At 58.4% G+C, this 16,979-nt stretch overlaps 1 protein-coding gene across 3 annotated transcripts in view; it reads left to right on the forward strand.

Moving 5' to 3' along the window:
* Positions 1 to 16,137, forward strand: part of MAEA (macrophage erythroblast attacher, E3 ubiquitin ligase) — a 30,879-nt gene extending 14,742 nt beyond the window's left edge. The window contains exons 2-10 of one of the 3 annotated variants that reach the window (XR_013966384.1): positions 1,321 to 1,503; positions 3,481 to 3,684; positions 6,912 to 7,034; positions 7,726 to 7,839; positions 10,535 to 10,611; positions 11,329 to 11,437; positions 13,940 to 14,073; positions 14,853 to 15,044; positions 15,396 to 16,137. Coding sequence is in view for 2 of the 3 variants with exons in the window: in XM_080796113.1 (XP_080652239.1) it covers positions 1,321 to 1,503; positions 3,481 to 3,684; positions 6,912 to 7,034; positions 7,726 to 7,839; positions 10,535 to 10,611; positions 11,329 to 11,437; positions 13,940 to 14,073; positions 14,849 to 15,044; positions 15,396 to 15,491 (1,236 nt within the window). In the remaining variant the exon portion in view is untranslated. Of the gene's footprint in view, positions 1 to 1,320; positions 1,504 to 3,480; positions 3,685 to 6,911; positions 7,035 to 7,725; positions 7,840 to 10,534; positions 10,612 to 11,328; positions 11,438 to 13,939; positions 14,074 to 14,848; positions 15,045 to 15,395 lie in introns of all 3 variants that reach the window. The other 2 variants (XM_080796113.1, XM_080796114.1) reach the window with 2 other exon arrangements.
* The last annotated feature ends 842 nt before the right edge of the window (positions 16,138 to 16,979 follow it).

Here is a 16,979-nt window from a genome sequence, read left to right on the forward strand (position 1 = left end):
TAGGAGAGACGTTTGCCAAAACTGAGGCTCAAGGCAGGGAGCCCTTTCCTTTGGATGTGGAGGATGGGACCCATGTCTGCGCCTGGCACCTTCTCGTGGCTTCACCCTTGTCCACGCGCCACAGTGGAAGGCTCTTCAGGGACTGAAGCCGGGACAGGCCTGGTTAGGGCGGGGACCTCAGTGCAGATGACGGTGCATGGGTGTTGCGGGCGCTCTGCGCCACTCCATGTTAGGGATGGTCCTTTTACTTTGTCTAGAGACTCTCCTGTCTTGCTTGTGCGAGACCATGGCGCAGTTGCAGGAAAGCCTGCTAGACCCGGCTGCTGGGGATGAGCCCTCCCCAACTGGTGGAGGTGGTTTGTCTAACAGCATTTTGCCTCTTGAGCCGGGAAGACCCAAGGTGTAGTGGACAGGAATGTTTACCCACTGCCACCGTGTCTACAGGGCAGCTTGGGGGGGTGGCAGCTGGGGCAAGGGCAGTACTGGACCCCTGGCCAGGAGGTCCTGCTGCTGGGGCCCCTGGTTGGTGTCTAGGTCCACTAGGTGTCCCTGCTCCTGGGAATCCCAGGCTCCTCCCTGCCATGCATGGTGCCTGGCACCTGGCGGAGCAGCAGCGCAGACTTCTGTGGTGAACTGCTGGCTGCCAGGGGGTCCACGCCGCATGAGCTGCATTTGACGCGAGTGGGAAGTACTGGACCTGGAGCCCGGAGAAGGGCCGGGAGCAGTGTTGGCAGCCACTGTCTCTCAGTGACACGCCATCCTTCCTGGGTCTTTTGTTGGCTGTTCTATAGGGAGAGGTGGTTTTGTCCCTGGGGGCTGAATAAATGTGGTCTGACTAAGATGACTTAGATGCATACCTGTGGCGACATGCTGACACCCCAACCGTCTGCGCTTCCACCCCGTCCCGCGTGGCCTTCCCGGTATCCCGAGTCCGCGGCACCCACTGGCCCCATCACAGGCCGCTGCAGGTTTTCCATCTGATGGGTCTTGTGGTGGTCGTCTCCTTCAACTGTTTGGCATCCTGGATGAACTTTGGGATTATTTTGTCGGTGTGCCCTTAACAGTGTTCTGGAAAGAAAGGAGCTGCCTCTGTGGATTTTGGGGGGTTATGCATCCTCTCATCAGTGTCCTCATCCAGGAACACAAATGAGCCTCCGTTCACACAGGCCTTTTGTGGGCCTCGGTCAGGGTTAGAGTAGATGTGTCTGTAAAGTGCGAGGAGCCTAGGACGTGTGCCTGCCAAAACGCTGTGAAAGGGGGTCTGGGCGTCGCACGTGTAGGACTGCTGGTGCTCACACACCAATTACTGTTCTTCCCCAGGTGCCCTACGAAACACTAAATAAACGCTTTCGGGCTGCTCAGAAAAACATAGATCGAGAAACGAGCCACGTCACCATGGTGGTGGCCGAGCTGGAGAAGACTTTGAGCAGCTGCCCCGCCGTGGACTCTGTGGTCAGCCTTCTGGATGGTGTGGTGGAGAAGCTCAGTGTCCTCAAGAGGAAGGTTGGTGCGGCTTCTGGACCGTCCTGCCCGCCTGCCTACATGTGGGCTATAGTGTGGGTCCCACGGCCCAGCATTCTGATGGACCCAGGCTGTCCCCAAAAGGGCTGTCTTCTGCGGGAGCCAGGATGCAGCAGAGACCAGACAGCCGTGCCTTGGGGAGGTGGGCTCTCACGGCCAGAGTATGGGAGAGGCGAGCCCCTCCATGCTCTATGTGCTCTGCACCCTCTGCGGGGCTGGCGGCCAACTTCCGGTCCTGTGCTCCTGTTCCTGTGTCGCTGGGTTTTCCTGGCTCTGGAGTGTCTCAAGCACAGACGGGAGGCAGATGATTTATTATTTTTAGGCTTTCCCTTCAAAGCTTCATGTAGGGTTTCTCATTTCTGGGAGAGGGAAGTAGGGTACACTACTGTGCCCGGGGAACCACCCAGAGAACACAGCAAGATGCTTTATAACATCCTACTGAACATGTCAAAGGGCTCATGGGACAGAAAGTTGAGCACCAGAATTGGAGGGCAGGAGCCAAGAGGAGAGAAGGGCAGGACCCAAGGCTGCCTTGCTGGCCAGTGCCTGGGTCCAGCTTGGGGGTGGGGGGAGGTCAGGGCTGGTGGTGCGACCTGGTCGCCATGTATGTCAGGTAGGGGTGCCCCAACGGTGGCCTCCTGTGGCAGAGCATCACAGCCTGTTTCAGAACACCAGGGGAGCCAGGACCCTCCTCTTCAGCCTGGGGTAAGTGGTCCCAGCTGATGGAGCCTCCAGGCGCCAGGCACACTAAATGCATTTCCCGGGGGCCAGACACCGTCCGCCAGAGCGTTAGGGGTCACAGAGGACCACGAGGTGCATGGGAGGCTGTGGTTGAGGTTTGTTGAGGTGTGGCAGGAACAGGAGACTTCACTCAGATTTCAGACATAGAGATTATCAGGGACCAAACTTGACTATATCCAAAGATTAAACAGCTGAGAATATTTGTAAGGGGATGTAAAGCATAAAGCATACTTGAGAGTTTAAACCAAATAAAACGTAAATTAAAAGTATAACTGAAATGAAAAACTCAGTATAACTGAGTATAACTGAAATGAAAAGTGTTTGCTTATAACACACTTTTTAACATTTAACAATCAGACAAAGCTAAAGAGAGGATTTGTGAGCTGGAAGGTAGGTGTGAGGAAATTACCGAGAAATTCTAGCAGCACACAGAACCAAAAACACAGAGCTGTGTAAGAGGGTGGGAAGCCACAGAGACTAGATTGGAGACCATGTTTGACCAAAGTCAAGAGAGGGCACAGGAAGAGTAGCCAAGATTCTCAGAATTGATGGAAGTTACCAGTTCAGAGTCCTAAATGGATAAAAAAAAAAATAAACCTAGGATTTCACATCATGAAACTGAAAAGAGAGAAAAATCTTAAAAGCAGCTGTGGGAAGAAAACCACTTCCAAAGGAGCAGCAAGTATCCTGGCAGCAGGGGGCAGCTGGAGAGCATGGCGAGCGCTTGAGGGAAACGCAGGCTGATCGGAGCCCTGGATGCATTTGCGTGTCTGGCTCCTTGGTGGCCCTGACCATGTGTCACCTACTTGGCGGTCAGCTGCCATCCCAGCCAGAGCTGACATGGAACGTGTCCGCGGAGCTGTGTTCATTTTCAACAGACTTGACGTTGAGGGAGAAAGTATTAGCAAAGATAGAAAGCCTCAAAATGGTAACAGATGGCTGAGTTAGCCAGGAAGCGGCAACAAATGTGCAGTCAGGCTTTGGTGGCAGCTCAGCCCCAGACCACAGAGGGCGAGAAGGGACATCCCCAGAGAGAAGGTGCGGCTCCGAGGGGCAGGTGTTGACTTGCCTCTGGGTGGTGACGGGGGGGCAGGAGGGCCCTCCCTTTTGCTACTTCTGTCCCCCAGCCCCAAGGACACCCCCCTCCAGCCCCCTCTGATGTCTCCCGCCACGTGGCGGCAAGGTCCCTGTGCTGAAGTGCCTGTGCCCACGTCACAGGCAGTGGAGTCTATCCAGGCGGAGGACGAGAGCGCCAAGCTGTGCAAGCGGCGGATCGAGCACCTCAAGGAGCACAGCAGCGACCAGCCGGCGGCCGCCAGCATGTGGAAGAGGAAGCGCATGGACCGCATGATGGTGGAGCACTTGCTGCGCTGCGGCTACTACAACACCGCCGTGAAGCTGGCACGCCAGAGTGGCATTGAGGTGGGCACACGCAGGCCCCCGCCTTCCCAGTCCGGGCACCAGGGCCAGTGTGCTGCACGTTCTGGCAGCAGCCTGCGGCAGGGGGTCATCCCCACTCTGTACCCATCCTTTGGGACTGTTCGCGGTGTCCCACCCGCCTGTCTGCAGCAGTTCCCGCAGTTCAGGCATAGAGACAGGCGATGCTCTGGCCCTCAGTGCCCACGCAGGCCAGGCTCTGTGGAGCTTCGGGAGGAAAGCTGCTCAGCAGTGGCAGAGGTGTCCAGTGCCCTCACCCCGTGCCAGCACTTCTCAGACTCCTGTGCACCTCTGTCTGTTGTCGAGCCTGTGTGCTGCCCTTCTGTCGTCGGGCCATGTTCATCTCCCTGGCCCACCGATCTCCACTCTGCACCCAGTGGTCCCTTGGCCCTGCTCCTCCTACCCTCTTCCTTCCCTGCCCAGCACGGCCATTGTATACCTGATGGATGGGCTCTGTGGTCCTTGTGTTTGTCTGGCACAGCCGGTGCCTCTGCATGGTCACATGGGTGCTCGCAGATAGCCCGCGCTCCTCTCCCTGCCCCTGTGGGCAGAGCATGGCCAGGTGCTCCTAGCCTCAGGAACATGGGCTTTGAAGGGGAGAGAGGCAGGTGGTCCAACAGGATTGTTTACAGGGGTGCATAGGGCGAAGAGGCAGGATGGCTGGTGATTTTCAGAAGGCTGGTTGGGGTCAGCTTGCAGAGATGAGGGGAGGGTCCCGGGACAGGCCTGGGAGCCACCCGGTACTGGGGTATGCGGGGTCTGAGCACGTGTAGAACTCGTAGAGTGGGGCTTCCCCTCAACTGAGATGGGTGTGGGGTGGGGGTGTTGAGTTGGAAGCATTGCTCTAATAGGCTCACTCTGGTTCCTCTGTGAGTCACGGTGATGGCAGTGGTATGACCTTGGACATCTGCTAAAGGGTCCCTTTGAGATTTACATGTGGAATGCCCAGCTCCGCAGCTATAGGTAGAATTAAGGTTGCTTCCAGAAGCAAGCTCAGGCCCTTGGGGTAGGGGGAGGTCTCCTGATGAGATGGGGTGCTGTCACCAGCCAAGAGGTTGATGTACTAGGGTTCATTCACATTTAAAACTTCTGTTTGTCAAAAAACACCATGGAGGGAGAGCTCATCAGGTCAGCCCAGATAGGGGCCTGTGTGTCCCACGCAGAGCCATGGTCTTAGAGGAGAGTCCTATCCCACTGGTGTCCTGGTGTGTCTGTCTGCATTTGAAATCAATGCTGGCACCTCATATGGGGCGACCCTGGTTGTCTGGCATGATTTCCAGCCCACCTCCAGTCATCTGGTTTAACACCTCTGGTGTGGCTCCCACACCCCAGGGTCCATGGACATCCAAGACAGCCATCGGCAGAAGAGAAAGATGGCAAAGACCCAAACCCTGAGGCCGTGTGGACCAAAGACACAGGTGGACCCTGAGGTGGGGGCAGGAGAGGCCACCTCTCAGAATTTATAGGAAAACTGAAATCCAGAGATGGGAAATAGGAAAGATGACCCTCATGTAGGAGGCCCAGTGTTTCCCTGCAGGGAGGTTCTAGAAAAGAGAAGAAAGTGCCAGAGAGGTGGCCAAAGCAGTGGTTCATGAGAACAGCCGAGCTCTGAGACAATGTGAGGCTGCGGTGCTCAGCACTTACTGTCAGAGCTCATGTCAGGAGGGTTGGGGTTGGGGGCCAAGGAAGCAGGGCTCCCACCCACATATGAGGGGCAGAGCAGTGTCTCTCTGGTCCTGCCCCTATCTGACCTTGCTGCCTTGACAGGCCTGCAGTCAGGGTGTGGGGCCTGAGGCCGAGTGAGGTTCGGGATCCATCTGTTGGTTCTGGAAGACTGGGGCGACCTGGCCCAGACTGCCCACTGCTGGGCTGCTGTACCGAGCTGGCGAGCCCCTGGGTCATCTGCAGGGTGCCGACCCTGACGGCAGCACACTGCTTGCCCTTCAGGTCAGGGGCTCTTCTGCCCTGGACCGGCTATGGCTTGTCCCCAGCGAGATGCCCGGGCAGTGCCTGTGCTGGCCCATGGTCGCATGTAATGGCACTCCAATGACTGTGGTTTTAACAATGGCATTATTAGCCATGGCATCCTGATCTCGTGACTAGACCCATTGCTGGTTTTTGCCGTGGTGCTTTTATTTGAAACCTCCTGTCTTTTGCTGCACTCACCAGAAGGACAGCGGCGCTTCTCCACACACTGTGCCTGCGAGGAGCAGGACACAACCCATCTCCTTAGACATGCAGGTTCTGTGGTAGGCTCTTGACTTGGCTGGACTGAGGAGGACCCAAGCTGGAGATAGCGTGGCAAGAAGGCTGCCTTGTGCTGTACTTTGCCGGCCTGAGTGGCTCCACCTGAGGCCGCGAGGGTCGTGGGAGCCCACCAGCCGCCCCACACTCGCCTCCTGGCCGCAGGACCCTGGCCAGAGAATTCAAGGGATTTGTTTGTGTTGGATATTCCCTCTCTGTTCACCAAGAAGCTGACATGTGGTGACAGTGTTGGCTCTAGTCGTTCGAGATGGGAGAGATATTTACTCTCTGAAATCAGTTTTCTTCCAGTGGCTTCCCCCTCTTTGGTGGTGTGCAGGCATCTATGATCCCTTCCTGCCTCCGTGGCCAGGAGCCCTTGTTGCTGGCTGCGCTCCAGCCACTTGGTGGGGACTGTCAGGTCCTGGGCCCCATGTGGGTGTCATGACACTGGGTCCCTGGCCCACCTTGGATCCTCCAGAGCTCAGTAGATGTGGCTCCACAGGCGTGGGAGAAGAGCAAACAGACTGGCAGACACAGCCCTGACGCCACCCACCGGCCCTTGGCCCTCACTGCTCCTTCTCAGAATCTCAAATACATATTCAGAGGGAAAAAACAAAACAAAACAAAATGAGGGTATGGGTTCCCAGGGTTCCCAGGTCTGATTGTGAAGGTGTGTAACAGGGTCAAGCCGCTGCTAGGGTTGGGGGCGAGGTTGTGGATTGGGCCTTTGGTTTGGGAGACTGTATCCAAATGCTTTGCAGGCCTCTAAACTGTGGGCCTGCCCCTCATCTTGGCCCAGGGAAGCTGGAGAAGCTGGCTGAGCTGGCTGGTGGGCTGTGCTCGGGCACAGGGTGGGAGCTTAGGAGCTGGCTGGGTGGGGTGTGCTGGGGGGTGGGGGAGCATCCACAGACTTGGCCTGGGGTCCTGACATCCGGTGTTCTGAGCGCAGACCGCTTCCTTCCCCTAAGGACTTAGTGAACATCGAGATGTTCCTGACGGCCAAAGAAGTGGAGGAGTCCCTGGAGAGGCGGGAGACGGCCACCTGTCTGGCCTGGTGTCACGACAACAAATCCCGGCTGCGCAAGATGAAGGTGTGCAGGAGCCCGGGTGCGGCTGTGGGGAGGGACCACTCAGGGTGGGGCTGGGGGCATGGCACCTGAGGGCGGGGCAGACACCTGCCTGCTGCCCACACGCCTGCACCTGTTGACTCAGAGTTCTGTGCTTCTGGTTTGAGGGGGGGTGGTTTGTGGGGTTTGGTGTAGCTTTGGGGTTACTTTTTGGTTGTGATGTTTGGGTTTTAGGTAAAATCCCTAAAAAGTACACCCCGTTCTGCATTATGGTTTGGACAAGTGTTCTGAGCATGGGGTTCTGAAGGAGCAAGGTGCCGCCTGCCTGCGTGTGCTCAGCTTGTTAGCGGCTGCAGGTCCTTCCCGCCCCTGACCCCTTAGTCACCAAGGCAGGAAAGCCCGGTCCAGAAGGCTGGTCGCCTGCAGCGGTGCAGCGTTCCAGGCTGGGCTCCTCTCCGGTACAGCTTTTCTTGAGACCCACAAGCAGCTTCCAGAGTGGACCCTTAATCATAACTTAGAGACCCGAAACATGCTTACTGACAGGTGTTGCCCCCGGAGCTTGCAGAAATGTTTAACTTCTATTAACCTTCCCCTGCCTCCGTTAGAAAAACTGTTTGTTTTCTGTTTTCTAAACCGAGCGCCTTTAACCTCTTCCCGGTTGAGCTTGTCATGTGCACATAGTCACCAGCCAAGGGTGACGCTCTCTGCCACTCAGGGCCGCCAAAGCGAGCACGACGCGAAGACGGGACGGAAAAGTAGAGTGGCCAGTGGTCCCCCTAAAGAGAGTGAGGATCTTGGTATGGAAACCATAAAAGGAAAGCCAGAATTGGTATGTAACACTTGCCCTGCTCTCCTGCTCCAGCCCCCAAGCTGTGCCGCACGGTGGGAACCAGGTCCAAAGGCACGTAGCTCCCCATCCCGACAGGTGGTTTCTGCAAGCCCTGCTACGTCCAGTCAACGCGCTGCTGCTTGGCGAGGGCACCGCCGCATAGCCGGGTCCCGGCGGGGAGGGCGGGCGGCCGTATCCACGACGGCAGGCTCCCGTCACCGGAGACTCCCGTCACCGGAACATTTAACTGCAGAGAGCGTAAACAGCCGTTCCAAGTGCTCCGGGAAGACCAGCTAATGACCTGAAAACAGGCTTCTTATGCAGTGTCAGCTGAGCAGAGTAGGCCCGGACAATGTGCGCACGTGTGTGTACACGCGTGAGTGCACACGCAGGCCGGGGAGGGGACAGATGGGGGAGGGGGGGCCATGCCCGACGACCACGGATCCCTCACATCAGTCGTGAGACTCTAGGCAAGAAAAGGAACTTTGAGACACAAGTTTCACATAGCTGGAAAATACTTCTAAGGTGGTGGGCGCCTGTCTGTTGAGTTGACTCCCATCCTCAGACGCCTAAGGACAGCCGAAGCCACAACACGGGCGCTGCGTCTGGGAAGCCAACGGAGTCACAAATGTGCATGTGCCAGGCCCTCCCGGCTCGCATGGGAAGGACCTGTTCAGCCCCCCGTGCTTGGCGTGATCACCTGGAATTGTGGTATTTCACATTTGAGTCTGAGCACCTGGGTTTCAGTACACACGTGTTTGTCCATTAGCGGACTGTTTGGAAGGTGACCTGCCAGAAAAGAGCTGTATGTTAGTAGAACATGTTCAAACATGTCAGTCGTGGGGAGTTGACCATGACCTTGTCTGGTGGCCCCCTCCTGGTGGCCCCCTCCTGCCGGTAGAGCTGCCGGCATCCCTGGGCACAGCAGTGGCGACTGTGGGGTGCCCTAGGGAGGCAGGCAGGGCCCCTCCCCACTGTCTCCACCCCTCGGGCTCTGCTAGTCTGGCCTCAGAAGGGAGCTCATAGCTGGGACTGGTTTGTGCTGCCACCCAGCACACAGCATCGGCTCCATCCAGTTGGGGGTCAGGACAGACTGCCACCTTGGTGCAGAGGGCAGGAGAGGAGGGGGCCAGGGAACACACTCAGGCCCCGAGCTCCTGTGGTGTGGATGCACTGGGCTCCACGTAGGTGGCTCTCTGCACCTTTGCCTCTGACGGCCTGGTGGGCCCCCAGGGAAGTCACACCAGCCAGTGCTCCACCCTGGTGTCCGTGGAACTGGGATGGGGGCTTGGAGGGCTCCGTCCCCGGGGCCTGGCTAAGAGGCTTCATCAGAATGCCAGAGTGCACACTTGGAGGCTCGTGTGGGAGCAGTCCACATGATTGGTAAACTTGAGTGTAAGCACTGGACGTTTGGGGTTGACTGACGGACTTGCCTCATAGACCGTCCATATCATCTCATGATCCAGGTGCCGTGGAAGGCAAAATGGTAAATGAGTGGAGAACACAGAGATTTTTCTCTTGTTCTGTTAATTCCATGTATTTTGCTTCTGGTTGGAAATACTGAGTGTTTTCCTGAAACCACGTTGAAGATATTTGAGTTTAAATTAGCATCTTTGTTAAATAATCCAGTTTTTCGTCTTAGGTTATAAAAGTTAATTTCTCCTGCCTTCCTCCGTCCCCAGCCAACTGGAGGGATATTGCAGAGTTAGCCCTTGGGCTTCTGCTGGTGGTGCCCCCTGGTAGCGTCCCCTCAGAACCACACGTGCCGTGTTTGGACAGATGCCTGTCAGACACGTGGCTGATGGGCATGGCAGTGCTGCTTCTGGCAGCTGATGTCCCAGACCTCGTGCCCTCTGGAAACCCCACGCCTTCCATCTTTTGCTCTGACGGCCCCCACCAGCCCTGCGCTCCTCCTGGTCCCACCTGCCCTCCCCAGGGCCTTTGGACTGGCTCTTCCTCTGCCTGGAAGGTTCCCCCCAGGCATCCCTGCGGATTGTCCGCACCTCAGCCCGGAGTCCCTGCTCCGGGACCGGGCTTCTCTCACTGGCTCTGTGCTCATTGCTTCTGCCCTCACTTTTCTGTGAGGCGCCACCTCGCAGTCTCTCCTCCTCTCCTCCCACCAGGCATCAGAGCCTCGAGCCGGGACTGGCCTCCTCCTCCCAGAGCAGGTCGGGGTAGACAGTGCCACACGGGGTTCTGGGGGCACGTCCCCATGCTTTTACTTTATCACCTCGAGACCAAATCCAGACAGCTGCTTTGTCCTTGGAAAGGGGGTAGAAACTTGTGTTCTAGGGCTCACGTGCTTCCCATGGGAAGTCCTGTCTCACACCCTCCGAACTGCTGAGGGTCTGCGGCCTCCTCACAGGGACTTGGGGTAAAGCCTGGCAGCCCACCTACACCTGTGCCTGCCTGTCCTGCTGTCCCGAAGCCTGGCCAGTGGGTAACCACTCAGGGCCAGCGGTCCCTGCATTCAGTGCTGCTCCCACTGTGCCAGGAATGCTGGGCCCACGTGCTGTCAGAGCCAGGAAAGCGTTGACAGCAGGCGGAAATTACGGTCTTGGTACCAGACCCACCTCCCTGGGGGCTCTGAGCTTGCTTGGCGGGGTGTGCAGTGTCCAGCAGGTCTGGCAGGGTCAGCCTGTGAGTGTGGCTCCGTGGCAACCCTCCCCAAGCCTGGTCTTGTCTTTACTCCCAGAGTTGCCTGGAGTTCAGCCTAAGGATTCAGGAGTTCATTGAGCTCATCCGGCAGAATAAGAGACTCGACGCCGTGAGGTATGTAGAGAGGGCCTCCTGGGCTCTGGAGAATGAAGTGTGGAGGGTCAGGTCTGCCCTGACCGGCTGGGCCCTGCCTGTGATCAGCAGGGTGCTGACGCCTGGCACCCAGGCTCCGTTCTAATCCAGGCAGCATGAGGCTGACTTAGCATGTGGGCTCAGGGCCCTTGGTTCTGAGGCTGTGTCCACCCGCCCCAGAATAGTGCTGGCCCTCAGGTGGGCACAGGGAGCCTTTGGGCAGGAGGCTGGTCTGCAGGTATGGGAGCATGGGCTACCCCAGAGGTAGGCAGTGCAGGGAGGCCTGGGTCAAGCCCAATCTGTGCAGCCGGGGCAGGTAGGGGCTGTTCCTTTGGGGTGGCAGGTGGGCTCTCAGAGTTGGAAGGGGAGTTTTTGAAGCACTACGAGAGCTGGACTGCCTCTGGGTCCTCCCAGGGCTTTGTCGTCGAGGTTTGGGTTCATGTACACCAGGGTCACTTGGAAGGGCTTGGGTCGCTGCCTCTGGGTGTTTTCTGAATGGGATTCTGTGCTCGGGGCCTCAAGCCTTGTCCCTCTCCCTGTCCCCTTGAGGAGAGGGACCCTCGCCTCACCTCGCTGTGGCAGACCCTGGCCCAGGTCACTTGAGGTGGGGCTTACTTGGTACTGAGGCTCTGGCAGATGGGGAGCTCTGATTCTTAAAGATAGAAAGGCAAATTCAGACAAATCTGGAATGTTTCATAGACATGCGAGGAAGCACTTCAGTCAGGCCGAAGGGAGCCAGCTGGATGAGGTCCGCCAGGTGATGGGCATGCTGGCCTTCCCCCCGGACACGCATATCTCGCCCTACAAGGTAAGCCACACCTGTGGGCTCTTGGGGCTGGGGAGGGCCTGGGCGTGGGACCACACACCATGCGGGCTTTCCCCATCTCGCTCCCGCCTTGCCAGTGGGAGACTTGGGTCAGAACCACGCATGAGGGGTCTTGGCCTGGAGATGTTTCATGCCTGGGTGCCTCACCTGTCGCCTTCCCCATTTGCCCCATGTTCTGCCTCACCTCCGTTGTCTCTCCGCTGCTCCCCTTGGCCTTGGAGGTCCATGTGGGGTCTGGGCGGGTGTGGTCACATAGCATTACTAGCCAGCTTGCTCAGCGTTGCTAGGGCAGTGTGTCTGGCCCCTTGAAACCAGGTGATGCCCATCTGGGACCCTCAGGACAGCCCTGGTAATCTCTGATCTGCCTTTAGGGCCCTTCTCTTGTCTTGAGAGATGTTACGTGTTTGCATCTGAACTGCTCACAGTGGTGACCTGGAGAACCTGGGAATTCGGACAGCCTTCCCACTTTCCTTCTGGCTCCTCCCTGTGCGGGCCCCTTGGCCATCAGCCCTTGGTCATACCCCCATGGGTGTCCTTAGGCTTGCTTGGATACGCCCTTGTGTTCTCTCTGGAGCAGCTTTCTCATTTCTTATAACATGGATGGAAGTTTCCAAATCATCAACTCCTGCTTTCTTTAGATGAGCAGTTCATCCCTGTGTCAGTTTTCTGTTCACATGTTTTACTGTAAACGTTTCCAGAGAAGCCAGGCACCCCCTGCTGCCCACCCCACCCTCTCCCCGGCACTTTGCTTGGAGGCATGGCCGTCCCGTTCCCAGGTCCCTTGCGCACAAGCACTGCCTTCCCCGGATGCCACCATGCTCTCTGCCACCTGTGCTGGGCCTGCTTGGGACCCTGTTGCTGCCCATGGAGACTGGGGCTCTCCCAGCTGTGCCCACATGTATAGGTGTTTGTTGCTCGGTTCCTCCCACAGTTTTCTGTCTTCGTCTGTCTGGGCCCCGTGACAATCCCAGAGTCTCGGGTCGGAAAGCCTGAGATCAGGGTACTGGCCCGATTGGGGGGTGGCTCTTCCTCCTATATGTTCTTAGAAGGAAACTAGTTCCTGAATACGCCTCCCTCAGCACCCTGTGGGCCTGGAGGTCCACCTGCTGACACCCTCAGCAAACACTCAGCCACGTGCTGTCCCCCGGCTGCCAGCCTGTTCCCGGGGAGTGAAGTAAACTGCCGCCCCTGTGGGCTGGACCAGGCTTGTTCCCTGAGCCCTGATGGTGAGCTCTGTCCAAGGCCCTGGCTGCCCCATGCAGTTTCATGGGCAGACAGCCCCCGGTGGCTGGAGTACTCGGCCGTCTGCAGGGCAGTGGCAGCATCTCCCCCACGACTGGACTCACGTGACTCAGTGGTGTTGGGAGTGTCCCGTAATCAAGCCTCAGGTCACGGGCTTTGCAGGAATGAGACTGAGCTTTAACTTACAGTCTCTTCCGTCTCTCTCCCCTGCTCTGGAGACGCTTTGGGAGAAAAAAGAGGGCCAGAGGGCCTGCCCTGGAGGGTGAGGTGTCCGCTCTGGGAGCATGAGGCAGGTGCCATCCCCGCCTTCGGGCTGGAGGGCTGACCCTCAGGGAGGCACCAAGCAGCGTGAAGAGAAGCCACACAGCCGCTGCGGAGTCCAGGCTGGCGGGGGACAGGCAGGCACAGCCCACCGATGCACGGCCTTGAAACTGGACACGGACGGCATCCCCAAGGAAGACCAGGGTGCACACAGAGGGGTTGGCCGGGGGGGGGGCACGGGACTCCCGAGGGCAGTGCTGGGGCAGGGCCACGGCCTGCCATGCTGAGGGCACAGAGGCCTTGCCCCCTGTGGCAGGCAGTCACAGGTGTGTCTCGGGGGTCCCACGAGAAGCAGGGTGATGTGCTCTAGTTAGGGAGAGGTCGCCATACCAGAGGCCCAAGGCCAAGGGTCTCAGGGTGGGGGTTGCAGAGCCTCTGGACTATGGGCTTGGTCCACTGTGGACTTTGCTTCAATAATAATGACATTAAAGACGTGTTTTTATAACATTGGAGTTGAGCGTACTGTCTGCCCCTGCTGAACGGGTGCCCGCATCTCCTCCCTCATCATGGGGCCTGACCTCTGTGCACGACATGCAGGGTTCCAGTCTTGCTGTCATATGCCCTCCCTTGCTGCTCTTGGTGACTCGGAACCTGGGAAGCTCTGGGGACACACATTAACCAGGCTTCCTGTTCTGTTGTATGACTCTCCAGCCGTGACATGGGGGTGGCTCCTGGCCCAGGAAGTTTCTTTCTGGAGTGAGACTTTGCCCCTGAGACCTCAATGTTATCCTTCAGCCCACTGCATCCCCTTCCTGCCACGAGGCCACAGGCCCCCCCTTTATCATCCGTGTCCATGCAGACTTGGGAGTCCAAGCTGGCGGGTGCGGGTTGATGGGGGTGGGCCAGGAAGGCTTTGTCACTTGCTGTCGGGGTTGATGACCCTGTGCCATCCCCAGCTCGGCTCTGCCGCATCTCTTGCAGGACCTGCTGGACCCAGCCCGGTGGCGCATGCTGATCCAGCAGTTCCGCTATGACAACTACCGGCTGCACCAGCTGGGCAACAACTCCGTGTTCACCCTCACGCTGCAGGCCGGCCTCTCGGCCATAAAGACACCGTATCCTTCTGGCGGGCGAGGGCACCCGAGGGCTTGGCCCTTCTTAGCCTGGGCTCCACATCTGGGGCCTTCTGTCCTCCAGCGAGCAGGCAGGCGCCACATCCCTCCCGACTTGAGGCCTCTGCTTGTGGCTTGTGTGGTGGGTGCTTGGTCCCAGGCAGTCAGGGGTGGTGGTCGTGGGGCAGCTCTGTCCTCAGCCTCTTGCGTGTTCACTCATTCCCAGACACCACCCAGCGCTGCTCGCAGGCCGCAAGGCTGGTGTTGGTGTACCTTCTGGCAGCTGGGTCTGGCTGCCATTCTGAAGGCTCCCGTGTGATTCCTGAGAATCCCCTTGAGCTTCTCTCGGTCTGAGCCCTGGCCATCCCTGGCCCAGTGTCTTGTTTGGAAACATGTGTGGCACAGCGGTCATTCCCCTGCCACCAGAGAGTGGTGGGATTGTGACCCCAGTGCCCAAGTGTCCCTCTTGAATGTGGCATGTGGGCCCCTTGGGTCCCGGCGCTGTTGGCTTTCATGGCCATCTGTGTGATGGGACCACAGTGAGTGTTGTGAGCACTGGCCACAGACTCAGGTGCATGAGAAGGGGCAGGTGCATAGGGGTGCGGGGCGGTGGGGTTCTTGGGCTGGGCTGGTGCAGCCTTAGGCCATTTTCCTGCTGGACACAGTGTTTGCTCTGTCTTGAAAGAGAGCTCCAGGCTTGATTCCTGCCTGGCAGCCGGGGTGACCTCAGCACGCCCAGTGCCCCCCACCCCACGACCCTTCCTTAACCATTGCGCAGACAGTGCTACAAGGAGGACGGCAGCTCCAAGAGCCCCGACTGCCCCGTGTGCAGCCGTTCCCTGAACAAGCTGGCACAGCCCCTGCCCATGGCCCACTGCGCCAACTCCCGCCTGGTCTGCAAGATCTCCGGTGACGTGATGAACGAGAACAACCCGCCCATGATGCTGCCCAATGGCTATGTCTACGGCTACAACGTGAGGGGCAACAATGTGCGGGGACAGCGGAGCGGGGCGGGACGTGCGGGGGCGGTGGTGGATCTGGTGGACCTAATGGTCTCCGCCAGGTGCCTGCTGTCTGCGCTGGGTGTGGTCCCTGGGTATGGGTCCCCGCGTGCAGGCGGCTTGGCCCCACGCTGCCCCTGGAGAGCCAGACTGGTGGTCATGAAGCTGCAGGATCAGGGTTCGCAGACAGGCAGGCCTCCCAGAGGCAGCGTGCAGAGAGAAGCAGAGCCCTCCCGCAGCGGTGGGCGGGTGGGCAGGCGCCCCGGAGAGGTTTGGCATATGTGTCCGCACATTCATGTGCCCCCTGCCCCCGTTGTGTTTCAGTCTCTGCTGTCCATCCGTCAAGATGACAAAGTCGTTTGTCCGAGGACCAAAGAAGTGTTCCACTTCTCCCAAGCCGAGAAGGTGTACATCATGTAGGCCGGGCGCCCTGTGCGCCCCCGCCCGCCTGCGTTTCTGTTTCTTGCGACCAAAGATCAGTGAGCGACGCTGGGCACTCCTAGAAGGGTGGATTCAGGTCCGCACATCCATGCTGGGGGACAGCCTTCTGCTGGTAGGACTCCGGAGTGCACGTGAGCCACCTGATGCCCTCCCCTTTCAGAGAGACCTACCCACCGCCTTCGGCCGCTTGGGAAACAGGAGTTGGTTCTCCCCCGCCCCCGCCCCTCCCGCCGCCCTGCCCCCATGGCCATCCTCGGCGAGGGGGCCCAAGGGGCTGCACCTGCGCTGCCGTGGGGGCGGTCTTAGGGTGTGCTAGGTTCAATGTCACGTCATTCGTGCCGCCTTATTTCCTGCTTGAGAATGTATTCACGTGGAAATCCACTGGACCGAGTTCTGCAGAGGCCTTGCTGATGGCTCCGTAACTGTAGATCTAATGCTGTTGTTACAGAAACTAGCAGTCAGTCTGAGTAACCACTGATGACTTTTCAAATCAAACGACCCATTGTAGTTTACACGAAACCACACTGTAGAGAGTTGTATTTAGCGCTTATTTTTGCATGTCGATGTTGATTAGCTAATAAACTGTAAATGTAAAACCTGTTAATAAAAGGGTTTTCTATTTCTTATGTCTGTGTGAGGTGGAAGCTGCTGTGCGTTTTGACACCCTTGCTTGTGTCTGCTCACCCCAGGCCCCCCCCCCAGTCTGCAGCCACACAACAGGGTGCCTGCTGGGGTCCCCACATGGGCCCCATCCCAGAGTCCTGCTGCAGCTGCCGGAGGGTGCTGTGCTCTGCTTTGGGGGAAGCGAGTGTGGCTGGACCCTCTGAGTGGGGTCTCCCCGACTTGCCAGCACCTGTTGGCTTCCTGCTGCCCATGGGCACCTGGTGCACCTGTGGCTGAGCCCCCGCGCAGAGCACAGGGTGGATGCAGGGAGGCATCAGCTCCTTCCCACCATGCCCTCCAGCCCTGCTGCCCTGGCCCCCTGGCCTCCCTCTGGCCATCACCTGGGCTGCCCCCCATTTCCTTCCCAAAGCCGTGAGGACATCCGTATGTGTGCATGTGCATATAGCCACACACCCCACGCCTGCCCTCCGGGTCCCTTCTGGTCCATTCCGGTGACCACACACATTGGGAGAGCTACTCAGCCGGGAGAGTGGGGGGCAGCCACAGGGTGAGTGGAACACAGTGATTGGTCTCCAGCTACACTGGAGAAGTTTGAGCTGTTTGCAGATGAAGCTGCCACAAAACGCACTCACATGTGACTTGCTGGACGCCCACATTGTGAGTGGAGGTCTATAGACAGTGACAGTGACGGCCGGCTGGCCAGAGCACTTAAAGCCGCCCATTCCCCACCCCCCCCACCCCCTCCTGCTCTGCATTCTTGCCAGCCTCAGCCCTGCGCGTCTTAGATCCAGGACATGCCAGTGGCTGACAGCTCTTCGCTCATGGTGGGTTTTAACCAGCATA

Source organism: Martes martes, assembly GCF_963455335.1.
Source record: "Martes martes genome assembly, chromosome: 2".
NCBI lineage: Eukaryota > Metazoa > Chordata > Mammalia > Carnivora > Mustelidae > Martes > Martes martes.